This window comes from Lytechinus pictus, chromosome 2 (assembly GCF_037042905.1).
Source record: "Lytechinus pictus isolate F3 Inbred chromosome 2, Lp3.0, whole genome shotgun sequence".
Classification (NCBI taxonomy): Eukaryota; Metazoa; Echinodermata; class Echinoidea; order Temnopleuroida; family Toxopneustidae; genus Lytechinus; species Lytechinus pictus.
In genome coordinates, this window is record NC_087246.1 from 53,532,830 (window position 1) to 53,551,768 (window position 18,939).

At 37.6% G+C, this 18,939-nt stretch overlaps 1 protein-coding gene across 2 annotated transcripts; it reads right to left on the reverse strand.

Annotated features, from left to right (window-relative positions):
- Positions 1-838: 838 nt before the first annotated feature.
- On the reverse strand, positions 839-15,056 carry LOC129277683 (protein LSM14 homolog A-like). Of its 2 annotated transcripts, none has more exons than XM_064095159.1 (8): positions 14,769-15,056; positions 9,161-9,330; positions 8,456-8,630; positions 7,528-7,884; positions 6,094-6,276; positions 4,407-4,551; positions 2,507-2,846; positions 839-1,425 (listed from the first exon to the last, which is right to left on the reverse strand). In XM_064095159.1, the coding sequence occupies exons 1-8, from the start codon at positions 14,887-14,889 to the stop codon at positions 1,381-1,383; spliced, it is 1,536 nt and encodes a 511-aa protein (XP_063951229.1). In that variant the 5' UTR covers positions 14,890-15,056; the 3' UTR covers positions 839-1,380. The 2 variants fall into 2 exon arrangements, with proteins under 2 accessions (XP_063951229.1, XP_063951230.1); XM_064095160.1 differs by having other exon boundaries at positions 8,510-8,630; positions 14,769-15,027.
- Positions 15,057-18,939: the final 3,883 nt, after the last annotated feature.

Sequence of the window (18,939 nt, forward strand, 5' to 3'; positions counted from 1 at the left end):
TTCATGCAATTGTTGGTTATGGGCTTTTCTGTCTCTGAGATTCTCAATTTATTACTTCTTCTGAGAAGATCCTACAGAAATTATTTCCTTCATATACACAGCAGAGCCTTCTTTCTTGGCTAAAATTATGTGACATAAAATAAATAGTCCATGTATGCTTTGTCCAAGTAGCCAATATTTTTACATGAAAATGTGAACAGTAGCATAATTTTCTTGAAATTGTTAACTTCATTGCAATCCATCTATTTGATAATTGAACAAAAAAGGCAAAAAGGAAATAAAATAGAAATAATTTAATTGTGCTTTTATTCCAAACATGCATCAAATACTGGAAGGGGGAGGGGGTGATTTGTACATTGAACAAAATGTTAACATACAGTGTGACCCAGAAATAAGGAAACCGGGATTCCCATGTCTTTTTCTTCAAAGGAAAATAAATTATGACATTTCATTTACATACTCATATAATTCAATTTTTCCACTTTATTTTGATACTTAACATGAGACAAACACTTCAATCATTAAAGGGCGAGACGAGTGTGAAATTTTAATGTCAAAACCAGATTGCGCAGAAAAATGGGACAAGATTGGTTTGCGATACGACAATTGGCTCATTAGCATTTCTTTTGTATTCTTTAAGATTCTCTCACTGATCCCTAAAATGAGAGTGGATTCAGATTCACACGGGAGTTTCTGCGCAAATCGTTTCTGATATGCCTCAATATTTGTTTGTAATCTGCCATGCATGAACGATTTGCTTAGCTGTTGGTTTCAAATTTGAGATGAGATGCCACTCTTGCCATGAGTATCAAATTTATAGTAAAAGTATAGTATAGTAGTGGGACACAACATTGTCACTGCCTTCAAGATTAACACTTGATTTCTGTAAATTATATTTCACAATGCACAAAAACTAATAAGTTTTTGACATCTTTCCAGCCTAAATCCTTACTTGATTGTTCCACAAGTGAAAGATAAAGCATAATTAAAAAAAGGAATTCTTCCTTTCCAATTTAAAGCAAGAATCCACAGCTTGAATACAACACAACTTTCTCTGAGAGACTCTTCAGAAATTCCTCTTGTAATAATCATGTACATGTAGTAGGCAATGTATGGATAACCTCCTTTCTTGAACTGATCAATAAAATAATTCTACTACAATATTTAGAAATATATTTATCATCATCTTTTTTTTTTCCTTTGAGCCAGGCACTATATAGATCCCATGAATTGATTAGCACTGCTGCTCCTGCCATGCATAGCTAGCTCCTATATCAAGCTCTTCCAGTGAAGCTCTGCTTATCCTTTTGGCCACAAATGTGAACAAAATTGTCCTTTGTACAAAAAAAACGCTCATTTGGCATTTGGTCTGCCTTTCTTCTATGATCCTTCAGCAACTTTAATATCTTCTTTCTGGCTGCTTTCCTGCATAAAAATAACAAATAAATAAATGTGAACAACAAGACTAGAGAAAAGGGGGCTTATAGTTTGGTGCAATATAAAAGATCTCTCGTACACCAAATATAAAAAAATTAAGTCTTAATAAACTTAATTTCGATTGAACCCTTTCAATTGCTGCCTTACGGACAGCTCCTGGTATTTGAATTTAGTCTCAACTTTATGATAACCAATAAATATGAGACTAAGTCTGAGGGAAAAAAAACATGGATAAAACCTACCATACTAATAAAATTGATAATTACAAGACTATCAGAAGATGAATATGACTTACAGGATATTAACTGCTAGAACTTACTGATTTTTATCAACCACTTCTCCCCCCCCCCCCCCTTCCCGCACTTCAATTAATAAACCCACTTTTGTTTCAAAATCATTACAAGAGTAATTTCTATAATGAGTATTTTCAGGTTAAAGGTAAATGCTAGTTTTGGTAACGATACCAAAATGAGTTCGTACAGAATCCAATGAAATGACCACCAAAGTGTCTGTTTGCATAAATAAAACGCATGTGCCAAAGGATTCTGGAAGAAATTGTGTAATTGCTGAGAAATCAGCAAATAAGCACAGGATTCGGCTAGAGCGTCGGGCCCGACGCTCAAAGCAATAATTATACACAGTCCCACGTGCGCTTATCTGTGTTGGGGAAGTTCAGTCTGAACATTTTTCAGCGTAGATTTCAAGATTTCACAAAGTTCAGTTTATGTAACTGTACCAGATCTAGATCCTCGATGATATACTGACAATTAAGCCTGGTTTTACAGACTTTCTCATGAAATCAGTGTTTACTGCAACTACTGGAATTTCTCTTTAAAAGACTTGGGGGTAGCAAAACAAAACGTTACCCAAACATAATTAGTGCATATCCTGTAAACTGATATATGCATCTATGTAGTATATCCATTTGGGAATGAATGACACTTCCCAATATCAAAATGCAAAATAATTTTGAAGTCAATGGGATAAAAGTTTACCACCACTCTCTCTATTAGACAAACAGTATAATAATACTTTCAAAGAATTCTGTGGTTCATCTGCTAGCACTCACCGTAGTGCCTTTACTGATCCCATCCTCTCTCCTACGATTATCATCTCCACGGTCCCTACGCTGAGGTGCATCCCCTCGCCCCCAGTCCTGGTTGCGATTCCTCCTATTATTCCAGGCTGTACCGCCTCCCCCTCCTCCACCTCTTTGGTAGTTGTTACGGCCTCTGTATCCGCCACCACTCCTGTTGTATCCGCCCTGGTAGCTATTGTATCCACCTCTATTGTAACCACCCCGGTAGAATCCGCCTCTACCACGACCACGTCCCCTGGAGAACGGCACTCCAAAAGTTTCCGTGTTCATCTTGTATTCTTCACGGCGGCTAGGACGAGTTCGATTTCCACTGCCAAAATAATTATAATGAAAAATTACAAGTTTACAAAGCCCTTACCATTCAATTCCCTGAAGCTATTTATTATACTTTTAGCTAACTTTCTTTTTAACATCCCATACAGTCAAACTTGCTTTCATAACAACCAGTTCTCCATACAGATCACCTGTCTAAAAGAATACTTGTCTTCTTTATTGTGGTATTGAACAACAGGTTCCAATTTATTTGTTTGAAAAGTGTATTCGGTCCTAATGCTGAATACAGCAGGAATTTCATTTCAAATAACAAACAAAATATAGAGATCTCTTTTGTTATTAGTAGGGAAACTTTATAACACAATGTTTAATGATGCATTTAGATAAATCATACTGGACACTGTTGACCTATGCCAAGTTGGCACCCTAGTTGATCCTAATCACAGCAAATATATAGCTGCACTTTTTTTATTGTTTGGGTGAGGAACAAGTATATCTAAACCATGACCTGTCCATTTCAAAACAAAATTGCACAGGAACTAGTGGTGAAATAATTTAAAGTAAGAACAAGTCTTGATGAAGATGAAAGATTGATGTTGATATTGAGGAGGATGAATTAATAACTGAAGCTTTAACTTCAATTCTAAATACTCACAACCAAATTAGTTAACGCTTTGCTGTTGCTGGTACTGTAAACACATTCCCTATTATTTTATGTTCTGTGCATGTTAAAATAAATGAGCAGGAATTAACCCACATCATATCTAATGACAAAGGTAATAACCATGATGAACCTATGGTTACGAGTCAAAGAAAATAGATGACACTACCGAGCGATCGTTTCAGATCATTCATTGTAGGATGTCCAATACTGATTTTGAAAGAGCACTTTGTTCAAACTTTATTGCAAATCTTCATTTGTAAACGCCAAATCTAATATAACCAATAAGGAAAAACATGACAGTTGAAGCCGATTTAACAGAATCATTCTCTGCATTGTATCTGCAGAGAAGCTGTCCAGACTAAGGCAATCTTGATAACCCCAAAAAGACCAATTACAAAGTAAAAGAAACTTCTGAAAGAATGATCATATCTTGTTGATAAATTTGAAAAATATCCACTGACACAAAGTAAAAACAGTGAAGTTGCAACCGATTCCAATCAAGCGTACTTGAGACTGACCCAAGTAGTATTACATCGGCAAGATAGTAAAGGACTTGATATCAATCAACTACAGATGATCAAACTACAAAATACTGAATCAACCCCAATAGCTTGGAACTCTATGATTTGATATCTGCCGCACAATTCGATTAGGTCACAAAAGAGGCTTACTCTGAAAATGGACAGATTAAATCATTCAGTGGTTATTCAATGCAAATGGCAAGATTGCAAGCTTTGATTATTAATATTTGGCAATCTGCAATAAATCAATTTTGCTCATTCAATTTATTTTCTCCAAATTTCATGCTTACTTTTCAGATAAAGTATCTTAAACTCTGATGCAATGAGAAATGATTGCTCTTTTGATTCCATGAATTAATTGTATTGCTACGACAAGTACTTTCCATCACGAATCAAAGAAAAGGAGTCTTACTCTTGGTTATTTGATTCACATGAGATGCTGTCAAAGAATGATTTCTCTGGTTCATAGAATGCCTTGTCATCTTGATTCTCACTGGTAGGCGTCTCACTCCCTGACCCTTCATGTTCCTGCTCACTTGACTTCTCATCCCCATTAACTGTCGAGAAGAAAAGGGTTAATTATTTATCAAGCAGTTTTACAATAAGCCAATCCACAGCTCATGATAAACTTTCCTCTAATGCCCTTTTCCAGTTTTCATTACAATGAGCACTAACACTTTCAAATGAAGACATTGCATAAGCAACATTTATACATCCACTATTGTCAGATCTGAAATATATATATGAACAAGTGGAGTGCCTCTGGCAGTCTCGCCTGCATTATGCAATTCAATATAGCAGCAGTGCTGACTTTGAAAACGACTATAGAATAATAGTTCACAAAAAAACACCATTTATATGACAATAAAATACTATGTTCACTGACCCTAAATGACATTTAACCTTGATCATTTGACCAGAGACTTGTGCAAGAGGATCAGTGATACTTGATTATCCGTATGTCCACATTTCATAAACTAGATCCATTAACTATCCCCAACACGGTCAAAGTTGATTGACCTTGGTCATGTGACCTGAAACTCATGCAGGATGTTCATTGGTGCTTGATTACCCTTATATCCAAGTTTCATGAACTAGATCCATATACTTTCAGAGTTATATTTAAAAAACTTAGCCTTGGTTAAGATTTCTTTTTGATTCCCCCAACATAATCTAAGTTAATGGACCTTAAATTTACCTTTGACCTTGGTTGTGTGACCTGAAACTCAGGCAAGGTGTTCAGTAGTACTTGATTACTCTTATGTCCAAGTTTCAGGAACCAGGGGGGTGTTTCACAAAGATTTAAGTATGACTTAAAGTCGCACAATGCCTGGTTGCAAGCGGTATAATAGGCATGACCGCATTGTCAGATCATGCCAAGAGGACGTACACTACTGCGTATTGATCAATAAGAATACGCGTTGCAGATCATGTACGCGTCCGGCATTTAATTAAGTGTGACTCAAAATCATACTTAAATCTTTGTGAAACACCCCCCAGATCTTAAACTTTCAAAGTTATGATGGAAATCAACAAATACCCCTAACATGGCCAAAATTCATTGACCCTAAATGACCTTTGACCTTGGTCATGTGACCTGAAACTCGTCAGGATGTTCAGTACTACTGGATTACACTTACTCCAAGTTTAATGAACTAGTCCCATATACTTTCTTAGTTATGATGACATTTCAAAAATTTTGATATTGATTTCCCCAACATGGTCAAAGTTCATTGACTCTAAATGACCTTTGAACTTGGTCATGTGACATCAAACTCTGGAATGATGTTCAGTAATACTTGATAACCATATCCAAGTTTCATGAACTAGGGCCTTATACTTTCTAAGTATTGATGACATTTCATGATGACCTTCAGTTAAGATTTGATGTTGACGATGACGCCGCCGCCGTCAGAAAAGCGGCGCCTACAGTCTCGCTCTGATATGCAGGCAAGACCAAAATCTAAGTAAAATGCTGAAAATTTCACCAATATCGGATGTAAAAAAAGAAAAGTTGTCAATAATTTGCATAATGTCACATAACAAATTACCCGATATATTTATCAATACTGAACTCAAGATTTGTTGTAAACTCTTACCAATCTTCAGTTTGCTCTCAAATTCATCCTCAATGGCCTCCTTATCAAACTGGGCATTAGCTGTGTCAAAGTCAAAGTCTGTTCCAACCTTGATGGGATCTTTAGCCATCAATGGACGATGACCACGGCCACGTCCTCCTCGACCCCTCCTGTAAGGCTGCTGTTGCTGCTGTTGTTGTTGATCTGAAATAATAAAGATGCTTAAATTGTAAGCATAAAGCTCAATAAATCACAACATGAAAGAGATTAAATATCAGCTTCGTACCTTGTGATATAATTTATACAAATATAGTGGGTTTCTTTTTTTGTACGGCACATATATCCACCTTGGTAGGTGCTCAAGGAGCTCCTGTTACAATGGTTAAGCAACCAATTCTAATGCTCACAGCTTTCTGAGAAATTTCTTTCTGCCAGTATCCATTTACTTCACCTGAGCTGAGTGCAGCACAATTTTAGATCAATTTCTTGCTAAAGGAAACTACACCATGGATGGGATTTGAACCCATGACCCTCTGTTTCAAAGTCTGGAGACTTATTCACTGGGCCAAAACGCTCCACAAATAGCTACATGTATGGTGTTAAGACCATTCTGGTGTAAAGCCCATGTTTGACTCTCCATACTACCCACAAATACTATTACCTTCATACAAATGTCAAGTTAGCCACATATTACAACACATTATCATATTTTCAACACACTTTGGAAAATGAATCTTGCATGTCATTACCCAAGATTAATATTTGCGCCAAATGTCAAGATCAGTGGACAAATGAATGGGGAATTAGATTTCCAGGGTTTTTTTTTACAATAAACTGTTGTTACCATGGCAACACAATTTCAAACACACATTTGGAAAAGGGGATTCCATGTTTCCTATCCAGTTTTCTACCCAAACCCAAAGTTGGTGCCAACTTTCATTCATGAGCACTGGCCACAAAATGGGGAAGTATTTTGATCCACAACGAGTGTTCCGTGGTTTTTGGCCATAATATGCAGTTACCATGAAAAAAAAATTTCTAACAAAATTGAAAAATGTGTCTTGCCCTCTCCTTAAGTCTAGATCTATGTGTGTGCCAAATTTCATAAGAATTGGTTAAAACTGAGAAAGTAGTTTGAAATGCAAGATTTTTACAAAATTTTTGTCATATAAATATACATTTCCAAAGCAAAACACTTTCCAATACGAAAAATATATCTTGCATATCTTTACCCCAAGACCAACGTGTACTCCAAATTTCATTGAAAATTGGTTAAAAATTGAGGAAGCAGTTCAAAGCACAAGATTTGCAATGGACTGACCGACCAACCAACTGTGCGCTGATTCATATAGACCCCCCTTTGAACTCCATTTGGCGGGGGGTAAAAAGAGAAAATAGTATTGAAACAACAGTGTCCTTATCTGATAGACAATTGATACAGAACATGATTCTTACTATCTGGTCTGCGGCCTTGATCCCGAGGTCCTCTATCATTCCTTCTCCTGATTCCATCTCTATCATGATCCCTGTTCTGATTGTCTCGGTAGCGATCCTGGTTATCCCTATTACGCCCCTCTTCTCTCACATCCCTGAAATCCCTGTTGTTGCCACCCCTGCGCTGTTCCTCACGGGATCCTCGTCTCCTCTGCGGCTGGGGCTCCTGATCACGATGGTCATTCTTGTCATGGTCTTTCCTCCCCTTACTGCTGCTCTCATTCTTCTTGTCCTTGTCGGGTGACTGCGGACCAGAAGCTTGGACTGCCTGCTCCATAGTGGGCGACTTGCGGTTGGGTGGAGGAGTCTGCCTGCCAACTTTGTAAAAAATAAAGTGTTCCATAAGAAAATTTGTAAAAAATACTGATTAGAAATAACATCACTTTTAGGTGAATCCTTGGAACAGTTTCACCTAGTACAAATTGAACTTCATCATACGTGCCAAACCTATAAATTGATAAATCTTACTGAAAGTGAAACAAAGTAATTAAAAGTACACTAAAAGTATACTGCATATAATTTTATAAATCTGATTTTTGTTTTACTTTTGCTATTTTGAAAAAAAAATCTTACTGGATGGTGGGTATGATTCATGTATCAAAAAAGGAAACTTTTCTAAAAGGAAGATATTCTACGACTAAATTCACCCTAATTAAAAAGTTGGTCAAAATAAATCATGCCAAAAGTTGCAATGTAAAGAGAAGTGCTCATGGGCACAGCAGAATGTTGAACACTACACTCCACACTTTACTACATTAATAATTTCCTTTTCTCTCTTTCTCTGTTTCCAACTGAACCAATCTAAAATGTCAATAGTTTTAAAATATTCTCTGCTCTTGACCAGGTTTACACAGGATTAGATGGTTAGGTTCACTGGGCTTTGATTCACCTCCTATTTGAGGGCGCTGAACCTGGCCTGCTGCAAACTGATTTGGCATCATACCTCCGATAGCACCATATTGGTAGGGGAGCTGATTAAATGGAGCAAAGGGAGCTGGAGCCGACGCAAAGGTGTTGGGTGGCCGAAAACTGGGGTTGGTGGTAGAGCTCACTGCGCCCGAGTGCTGTGAGAAATATAAGACAAAGAAACAGGCATATTTTCTTAGTTTGAGTTTGGGTACTTTGATATGGTTGAAAATATCAATATCCACCTATAGGCCAGGGGATAAATTTCTCGTGGCAATACTTCTAAACTGCATCTTTTTCTATCTGTGAAAGCTATAAACCCACTCCTTCAGTTAATATAGGTTGTATTCCAAGGGAACAAGGAATAATTTCTCACAAAAATTGATTGGCATTTTTGGTAATAAGAAAGAAAAATACCCAACTATATTCTGTACAGTCCTTTGTAAAAAAAAAAATCCAACACAAAATACTTTTTGGGTAGATTTGAAAAAGTGTGGAGCAAATTGCAATGTGATACTAGGTAAATTATTCTCAGACAATATTGACATGTACATAGTCTGGCAACTATTAATCCATAAATACATCTATTGCTGAGATAATGGCCTTACCCCTATTTCATTTGCTGAAGCCTGAAACAGAAATTCATAAATAGTGCATGTATCGATTTTTGATAATTCATTCAACTCACCTGCAGAATGGCTGGATCTTGGGCAATGGAGGTTGTCTGTGGAGGTTTAGGAGCTTCACACACCATCAGGTCTTTAATGTCAGAAGCCCTAAACACGATGTAGTCATACATCTCATCTCTCTGGGCGACGGGATGATCACATGGCCTGTCCTCTGTTCCAAAGGAACGTACTGCACAATTGGAGGAACAATGAAACAAGAATACACATTTATACTTATTACTACAACAGAGTACTAAGTAAATGTATGATGGGATGTCAAACTGAACAGATCCTTTAACAAAATACAGTATATAAATCCCCCATCAACAATATCTCATATCGGTTAGATCTAGACCTAGTCTGTAGGATCTAGATCGATCTAATCTAGACTAGATCTAGATTCTAGACCTAACATGCCTAATGAGAATAAACATGCCATCCAGACATAGCCTTGAGGAATCAGTGATGATATTTTATTCATATTTTGACATAGTTTACATCACAGATTTTTGACACTCATATATGCATATAGGACTGCATAGCGAGGCATGTAAACACGGATGGATTTCCTGGGGAAATTGCCAATCTGTTAATTTAACTTAATTTTGTTTGACTACGTACCTTAATATGCCTGATGCGTATGAAGGTATACAAATTTTAGGGGTAGAAGTATGAAAAATGAGGTTTCCTACATGTACCAGTCTTACCACCTTTAAAACGTTCCCAGGATGAACAACAGAATGACATGATCTTAAGTTTTATTTGCTTTGTGATAACGTACGTATGCAGATAAATACAGAGAGAAATGGTGCGCATGCGTAGCTGATTGTGCTACTACAAGATTCCTGGATGATGTAGTGCATAGGTAGGACGTTCTAATGTCAATGACGAGTTTAGAGTGCTAATTAATAGTAGATGGCGGTATGCCAGTTGGATTGAGTAAGAACAAAATTAGCACTCTAAACTTGTCATTGACATTCGAACGTCCTACCTATGCACTATGTCAGCCAGGAATCTTGTACTAGCACAATCAGCTACACATGCACACCATTTCTCTCCGTATTTGCCTGCGTACGTACGTCACCACAAAGCTAGTCAAAGGTAAAAAAACGTCATTGTGTGGGAACGATTTACAAGTGAGCTGACTGGTAAGAAACCGCTCATTTTCATATTTCTACCCCTAAAATTTGTATACCTTTATACGCATTACGCGTATTAAGCACATCAAAATATAGCGTACATGAATAACACAACGTTCGCCGCTAGCGGTCAGCATATTACATGACATCATCCAGCTTTGATTGCAAGCCAATTTATAAATGAAAATATAGTAAGCATGTGCACTGCAAGCCTCCCAATGCCCCACACAGTATTCCATCAAAACAAGTGTGCAATTCTCTATCACCTCCTGTCAAAATCAACCATTTCACTTTCCTATATTTTACATGAATTATGAAAGGTATTCTCGGAAGATTGTTTTTTTCTCATAGATACCGCACAGGTAAGCGTATTTTGATTAATTCCGCTTTTCAGTCAAAATCATACAGAATAGCACCATAGTCACATCGTGTTCGTCAGAGTTTACAGAATCTATTGCAACGAGTACAAAGCCAATGGAGTTCTGGGTTTCGGAGCGCACAATGAATTTGCAAGAAATTGCCAAATTAATTTTCTAACGATACTTGAGCGATCTGATCACGAGACAAAAACCATTGCAAGTGCGGAAAACCCGAATCGCTGCCGTGAGCTGTGCGGAACTTTGCTGTTTTTGCTAGTCAATGGGCAACATTTCGATGTGTTAAGGTAAGTAGTCAAACAAAGTTAAGGGAAAGAGTTCCTTTGTGACAGCCACCCAAAATAATAAAAGATTGTCGAAACTTTGTTCATTAACTTCTTGTTTCTCTATTGTTTTTTTTTTTTTTTTGTAGTGTTTCTTACATGTACCTTAGCTGGGACTCGAACTCGCATCATAACTGCAGTCAAGATTCTTCCCGCTATGCTAGCGAGAAGCGCTGATAAATACCGATGGGGTTTTCGAGTGATCATAAGCTGAAAAGGTGGTAGTAAGCTAAATGTATTTAATATAAATTTATCTTTATCATTTCTTCCGTTACCCCGTCAAAAGCAAAATTTAGGAGTAATCAAGGAGGGTGCAAATGCGCACCCTTTCTCCATAAACGCTGTAGTTATGCAGCAGTTGTTTGCTCCACCATTACCACTACCAGTAGAGGCGCCAAGCCTTTTATAAACTGGGCGCCAGGCGCAATTTTGCTCCCGGTTTGAAGGGTTTTGCGCCTGGTTCCTCCAAAAACGGGTATGCCCAGGCGCCAGGAAAAAATTCACAAATTGGCGCCCGGTACACTATGGCAAAATTGCCCAGTTGACCCCGCAATATAGGATAAACATAGCATATTTTTTGCGCTATATTCCTACACACAAAAAAAAATAAACACACAGCCTGCCACATATATCGCGACCGCGCGCTGCATAGCACCCCAGCTACAAAGTTTGGTTCTGTAACTTCTCCCAAAGAACTTTAAAATTTCACATTTTACACCAATGAAATGCTCTTATAAAATGTCTTATTTCCTTAAAAAATGGTGTAACTCTGTCATTTGTGAGTAATCAAAACAGAAATTACCACTCCTTTCTTGGCCCCAAACGATCGGGTTTCGAGTGACATCATCTGCATCAACACGCACTAAAACACATTGGGGAGTACATTACAGTCCCATATATGCATTTGGGTGTGGGGCTGTGTGCTGATAAAGTTGGTTTCATACGAAACTAGATCTAGGTATCAGTTTGAGCCAAAATGAAACATGATTTTTTTTTTCCTTTTCCTTTCTTGCCTTCCATCTTCCTTTCTTTCAATCAATTCTTCATCAATCCTTTTTTATCTTTCTTTTCTCTCTAACTTCCTTTCTTCATCCTTTCATCAATCTTTCTTTCCTTTCCTCAGTTGGATCCATCTATTCTTTCCTAGTTTCTTTCTTTCTTCCTTCACTTTCATTCTTTCCATTTTTCTTTCCTTCTTTATATCTTCTTTTCCCATTCATTCAATTTCTTCCTTGTCTGTTTCTCCTTCCTTTCATCCATTCTTTCCCATCCCCTAATTCTTCTTTCCATCTCAGAATCTCTTTTCCTGCTTTCCTCCTTCCTTTATTTCTTTCCCCTCCTTTTCCTTTTCCACTTCTTTCATTTCATTTTCTTGCTTTACTTGGATTTCCTTCCATCCTTTCCTTTTTTGTTTCTTTCTTTGCCTGTTCTTCATTTAATTTTTTCTTTATTTTTTGCTTGAGACTCTTTTTCCCATTCACTTTCATTCATCTTCCTTTTTTTATTTCCTTCATTCTCATTTATTTCCCCCTTTCATCCCTTCTTTCTTCCATCCATCCTTTTCTTTTTTTAATACTTCCATTCTTTCTACCTTTTTTCCTTTTATTTCTTTCATTATCACATTTTCACTTTTTCTTTCTTTCTCTTTCCCTTTCTTTTGTTCTCTTTTTCTTTCTTTCCTTTTCTATCTTTATTTTCTTTATTCTGGTCACAGACAAAATTAAAATACAATTACAAGCCAAGGTACTCCAGTAGTCATCTTTGAATTTGAAAAAGATATAAAACATTATCCTTCTCCTTCATCTTAATACAAAAGCATCTGAACTGACTGAATTAAAAAAAAAAATTGGCTCCCGGTTCCACCAATGTGGCCCCTGGTCATCCCCAAAATAAAGGGGACCAGGAGCCACTTGCCTTCATATGTGGCTCCTAGTCCACGCAGAGTTAATAAAAAGCTTGAGAGGCACCGGTCCAAAAATTGGGATTTTCCCAGAAAACAAGGTCTATCCTCATATTCCAAGACAAATCTTGTCTTGATAAATTGAGATTGTCCTTGTTTCTGCCAATCTCGGGACAGTTTTTCTTCATGTCACTTACCCCTGTGCCACTGTGGGACATGGACAGCAATTAGAGGGATTGAGTGCTAAAAATAGATTCAGTGACCTGACCTCAATCAATTCCCCCTGTTCACTTTTCACGACTTGCCATCTTCCAATAATCTTGTTATGAAACCTGATATGTTTACATTGACTAGCGCACTCGATTAATGTCTGCACTTGACATGAACTTTCCTAAATTTCTTGTGTGGATAAATCTTGACTTTGAAAACCGAGTCCCTGTAAACTGGGACCATCCCAATTTTCTGAATGGCACCTCTACTGATTACGAGCCCAATCTCAAATCTGCCAATGCCGTGGCAAAAATGGCCGTCATCGGTCTATTGAACGGAGGGGATGCCGCGGAGCCAGACGAGTCTCAGCGGAGCATATCCTGGCGCTAATGCAGTTTCGCATCGGCCGATTACCAGCATACCCCATCACCAATACTTGTTCCCAAATGTCATGACAAGTCTCTCAGTCACATTTCGAGGTCAATATACCCACCTCTTTTTCGCGATATTTGGAAGAGATGGGTTTATAAAATAGGTGTATTATTTCAAGCATCGCGATTGGCCAATACGCGTCACATGACATCCAACTTTTTTGGTGCACTGCACGGCAGTGCAAAAGGTGTGCAACGAAAATTGACATTGCACGCTCAAGCAAACCAGTGCGGTATTATAATAGTCCCGTGAGAAGTCCAACAAAACTGTAGGATGGGGGGTCGGGTGTCCGGACACTTTATATTTTTGAAGCCTTCTTTTTTGTCTTTGTATTACACTAAAAATATGAATTCAATACTTGTAATCATCTTCTATTTTGTTCTTTATATTATTTCCTAACATTTTGTACTAAAAAATTACGAAACTTCGCTTGTAAATTCTTCCCAATGACTTTCTAAAATTGATCGTCCGGACACACAACCTGTCCGGACACACAACTGGGTATACCGGTACTGTAACTTTTCAAGAATTTGTTTCTGTGTTGCTATTTTATAAAACAAATAGGGCCTAGGCCTAATGCACCTGCTCTGTCGTGCGTAAAAGTAAATGCAGAGAAAGCTCGGTTTCTTCATCAGATGGTGCACACTGGGCACTCGCCGCCAGCGGCTCGTGCACAGTGCGGCACTTATCTTAAGATAAGAAACCTCGCGTGCTCTGCATTTCCACTAGGCACTAACGCACTCGGCTGCATGCATTATTATAACCTCGAAATGTGACTGAGAGTGAGAGACTTGTCATGACATTTGGGAACAAGTATTGCCTGATGAGGTATGCTGGTAATCGGCCGGTGCGAAAATGCATTAGCGCCCATATCCCTGACAGAAATAGACCTCGAATATTCCATTTATCGGTCTAATTGGTTGATGGCTGCCAGTGTAAACCGGTGTTTCGCCACCGCAGTCGACAACTTGTGTGGTGGCAATAGCCAATACAAATTATTTACAATAATTTGTAGACCTAGCCTAATCTAAAATCTATATTTATTGGCACAGCTAAACACATTTACATAGAAGAGAGGTGACAGGTTTATGGACTTCAATTAGAATTTTACCAGTTCGTTTATTGTCTTGTTATGTTCACCCTTTTTTTTTCGCGGCAAGGACAAGGTAAACAATGTATGCATAGGTAAGGTACATACGGTAGGCCCTACGTAATTTCATTCGGTCTTCGCTGAATTGCCTACTCACCTTTCGAAAGAGTCACCGTCGAATCGGCAGTATCAACCGAGAATAAATGGCCTTCATATCGAATTCCAGCATTCGATACTAGGCTTATCTTACTCCCATAATATGACACTCCTCCACTCATCTTTCTAAATTATTATAAACTAATAAGGAGGAAGGATGCCTCCGGATTTTAGATAAACTTCGTAGCTCTTCGATGGTGTTGAGGATCACAGATCTGACGCGAAATAACCTTTGACATTTTCTTACATCGACAATAGATGGCGCTGGCCTGCGCGAAATTTTAGCAGTAAAGATTTATAATGAAAATCAGGAAAATGGTGCGAGATTGAAAAGCCAAATGTATTATAATAATTATTAAAATGTATATGCAAGTAAAAATCTTGAAACTAGTGATGATATTGATAAAGAAGGAAATATCATTTGCACATGAAAAACTACAGGCCGATAACTCTTTGGAATGTAGTTTATACAATTTTGTCAAAAGTGTTGATAGCGACAAGGGTGAAAGAGGTATTGGGAGATAAGTGGGTTATGTCAAAGATCGTAATAATTATTGGGGGAAGCAGTTCGGTTACTTGATATGTTTTTTCAGTTTTTGTATCAATCGTTAGGTTTTTTAATTGCAGTGGATTTTGAAAAGGCATTCGATTGTATCTCTCATAAGCTTTTATTAAAAACTTTAGAACATTTCGGGTTTGGGAAAAATCTGTGTTCTTTGGGTCAAAACTTTTTATAATAATGTTTAAAATAGTAGTTGCGTGTTGAAAGGGAGAGGGCATTCCACGGGATATTTAGAAGTTAATAGAGGCCCGAGTAAGGCAGGGGGATCCACTCTCTCAATATTTATTTATCATAGCGATTGAATTATTAGCTAATTATATAGGAGAGATGATAACATTAAAGGGATAGGATTTGGGAAACGGGAAATAAAACAAGTTCTGTATGCAAAGGACATTACTTTGTTTTTAAAAGATATGGATTCGATCCACAGAGTAAAGAAATTATTCAGAGATTTTGAAAATTTAAGTGGATTGAAGATTAATATGGATAAAAGAAACTTTTTATGGTTGGGAGAAGATAGAGATAGACCTGGTTTACCACTTCTTGGACATTGGTTACACTATCTTAGGGGTATATTTCGCACGGGATTGTAAAGTCAAAGATGACTTGAACTACAAGGAAATCTTGAGTAAAATTAAAAGACTTATTGGTTGGTGGAAGCAAAGAGATCTTACGATGTATGGTAAAATAAAACTTTTGAAAATGTATGCATTTTCAAAATTAAGTTAGTGTTTCTTCCCTGATGACAGTCCCAAAAGACGTTTTTAAGGAGATAGAAACAAATTCTTTCAAATTTATTTGGGGAGGAAGAGATAGCAGTGGCGTAACAGGCGGGGGGGGGGCAGGGGGGGGGGGCAAGTTGTCCCCCCCTGGCGGATTTCACAGGGAAAATAAAAGAAAAACGGGAAAAAGAAAAAAAGGAGGTAGAAAGAAAGGGAAAGGGGAAGGAAAGGGGAAAAGGAAAGGAGGAAAAGGAAAGGGAAAGTGAAAAGAAAACGAAGAAAAACTTTTTTTTTAATGGAAAAGGAAGGAAAGCGGGAAATTGTACGAAAGAAGAACATTTGAGAAAGAACAAATCATTCCGAAATAGGCCTATGTAATGCAATAGCACGGTGGGAAATAAATTAAAAGATGACAAAATGGCAAACAATAGCGGGAAACGAAGGTAGAGAGTAATTAGTCAAAAGCTAATTTGGAAAACAAAGAAAAGGGACAAGAAAAAAATAATAATAACACGACCTGGCTGCCGATGATTGAAATTAAAGAGCGGGAAGAAAGATGGACTGCATACAACATTGTGCTATAAGCTTGCTAAATTTTATGCAAATAAGCTACCGGGGCTTTGCCCCAGACCCCACGCAGTAGGGGCTCTTCATTTATAACCTTCAAATGACTCTATAACGCCCCCCGTTCAATCACGTTCAATCACTGGCATACAGATGGGGGGGGGGGGTCTTGGTTCCACACCCAAGAGAAAATAAAATCAATTATAGGAGACAACGTATAATGAAATGAATGGAAACAATGAAATGTGTTATTTGCTTAATATAATGGAAAAATCTATCACATAATTAGAATATAATTTCAAAAGGCAATTTTTTTTTCCAGCTCGCTTTGCACGCTGGCGACTTTTTTACAAATTTTTCCCACATTGCTATGTTTTTGCCCCCTCAAAATATTTGGTTCATTACGCAACTGGGTTGAATAAATGTGTTGTGTAAAAGCTATATTCTGTATATGCCTGCGATTTGATTAAAATAGCGGCAATCTGCGAGGTTTAAATGGCTTTGATATCAAAAAGTTCCGGGGGCTCTGCCCCGGACCCCAACCGCACAGCACTCCCGCGTATGGAAGGGTTGGGCCATGGCCCCAAAAAGTTCTACAAACAAGAACAAAAAAGAAGGAAAGAAAAGCAAAGGAAAAGTGTATAGGATATGATTTTATTTACTGAATATAATGTTTAAAAAATAGCTCATAGTTAGATTCTCATGAAAAGGTGATTTTTTTCTCGCTCGCTTCGCTCGCTCGGGACTTATATAAAGCAGCTTTTTAGCACATGTGCTATACTGCGCCCCTGTTTTTTTTTTCTTTTTTTACTCTTCACGATACTGCCACAAAGAATCCTGTTCACAGTGGCGTACAGACCACAGAAAAGGAATCTAAAGAGAGAAGAGTGAAATATATTATTTTCTGGATATTATGTCAAAATTTATCACAAAATTGGATTTTTGTATTAAAAAGGTCAAAAATTTTGCTCGCTCGCTTCGCTCGCTCGCAACTTTTTTTAAAAGATAAATTCTGCCCCATACGCAATATCTAGCCTTCTCAAAATAGTCGCCCCATAACACAATTTTTTGGCTCTTGCCCCCCCTGGCCACCGACCCCTGTTACGCCGCTGAGAGATAGAATAATACGCAAGGTTCTATATCAAGAATATCAATAATAAGACCTTTTTTTATATTGAATTATTTCAGAAAGGTATACTTAAGGCAGTGGCGTACCTAGGATTTTAAAATGAAGGTTTTCGTACCAGAAAACAAAATTGACAAGCAAAAAAAAAAAAAAAAAAAAAAAAAAAAAAGGTCTTCAACCTCGTCAGGGGGGACAATAAAGGTCTTCAAGCTCGTCAGGGGGGGGGGGGGCAAAAAAGGTCTTTTAAGCTCGTCAGGGGTGGCAGGTATATGTCTTGTTGCTTGCTTACAAGCATTCATGCTTTCTTAGCAATCAGGTAAAAAAAATCACCACCATCACCATCACCATCTTTTGTATGGGTTGTGGCTCGTCAGGGGGGCAGAGTGCCCCCCCTGCCCCCCCCCCCCCCCGTAGGTACGCTAGTGACTTAAGGTCTCAGATAATTATAATAGTTGGAGGTCAATTAAGACCAGTTTTATACTGGTATAATTTGAAATTTTCATCTGAAAACTTGCTCAGAATTCAAAAGATATTTTCAGTATTAACAGAAGAGGGGATACAAGGTGAATTTATGGAAATGGATACAGACAACTTTGAAATTGAACTGATGATATTTGGGCGTGTTCAGGAACTATGTCGGATATAAAATCTAAGATCATTTTTGTTCCTTTTGTAAAAAAAGAAGTTGAGTCTTACCAACATTTATTTTGTTATTAAGTTAAGCGATTATGGGAAGAGATGAGTAAAATATTGCAACTGAATGAACTTGGCAGTGACAGTTGGACAATAATTTTCACTGGGATATCTGAAAATACTACAAGAGTATCTTTAATAAATTGTATTATATTCTTAATCGAGTATATTATTTTTAGTTCAAGAATACATGGAATATTGCCAACCGTACAGAAAGTGACACATGTGGTATAGAGATACGGAATATCAAATAGCGTAAAAAAAAAGGGGAGGCTGGGGGTTCACTTAAGAAAATGGAAACAAATCAATGCATACCTGTCTTAATACTATGGATGTTTTGGTTGCTTCATTTTTGTTTCTGTTTTGTTTTGTTTATTTGTTCAAATACAGAAAGTTGTACTAGAGCAGGATGTATAGTGTATGGGTGTACGTGTGTAGATGGATGTGTGAGTTTTGTGACGGGGAAGAGAGGGGGGGGGGGAGTTTTGGGTGGTGGTGAGTTTTA

Bases quoted from the DNA above. Each gene is read 5' to 3' on its own strand.
- LOC129277683 (XM_064095159.1), bottom strand. From the start codon at position 14,889: ATGAGTGGAGGAGTGTCATATTATGGGAGTAAGATAAGCCTAGTATCG. The intron at 9,331-14,768 runs GTGAGTAGGCAA...CCAATTGTGCAG, and splicing joins GACGGTGACTCTTTCGAAAG to TACGTTCCTTTGGAACAGAG. The intron at 7,885-8,455 runs GTGAATCAAAGC...TTTTTTACAAAG, and splicing joins TCAGCGCCCTCAAATAGGAG to TTGGCAGGCAGACTCCTCCA.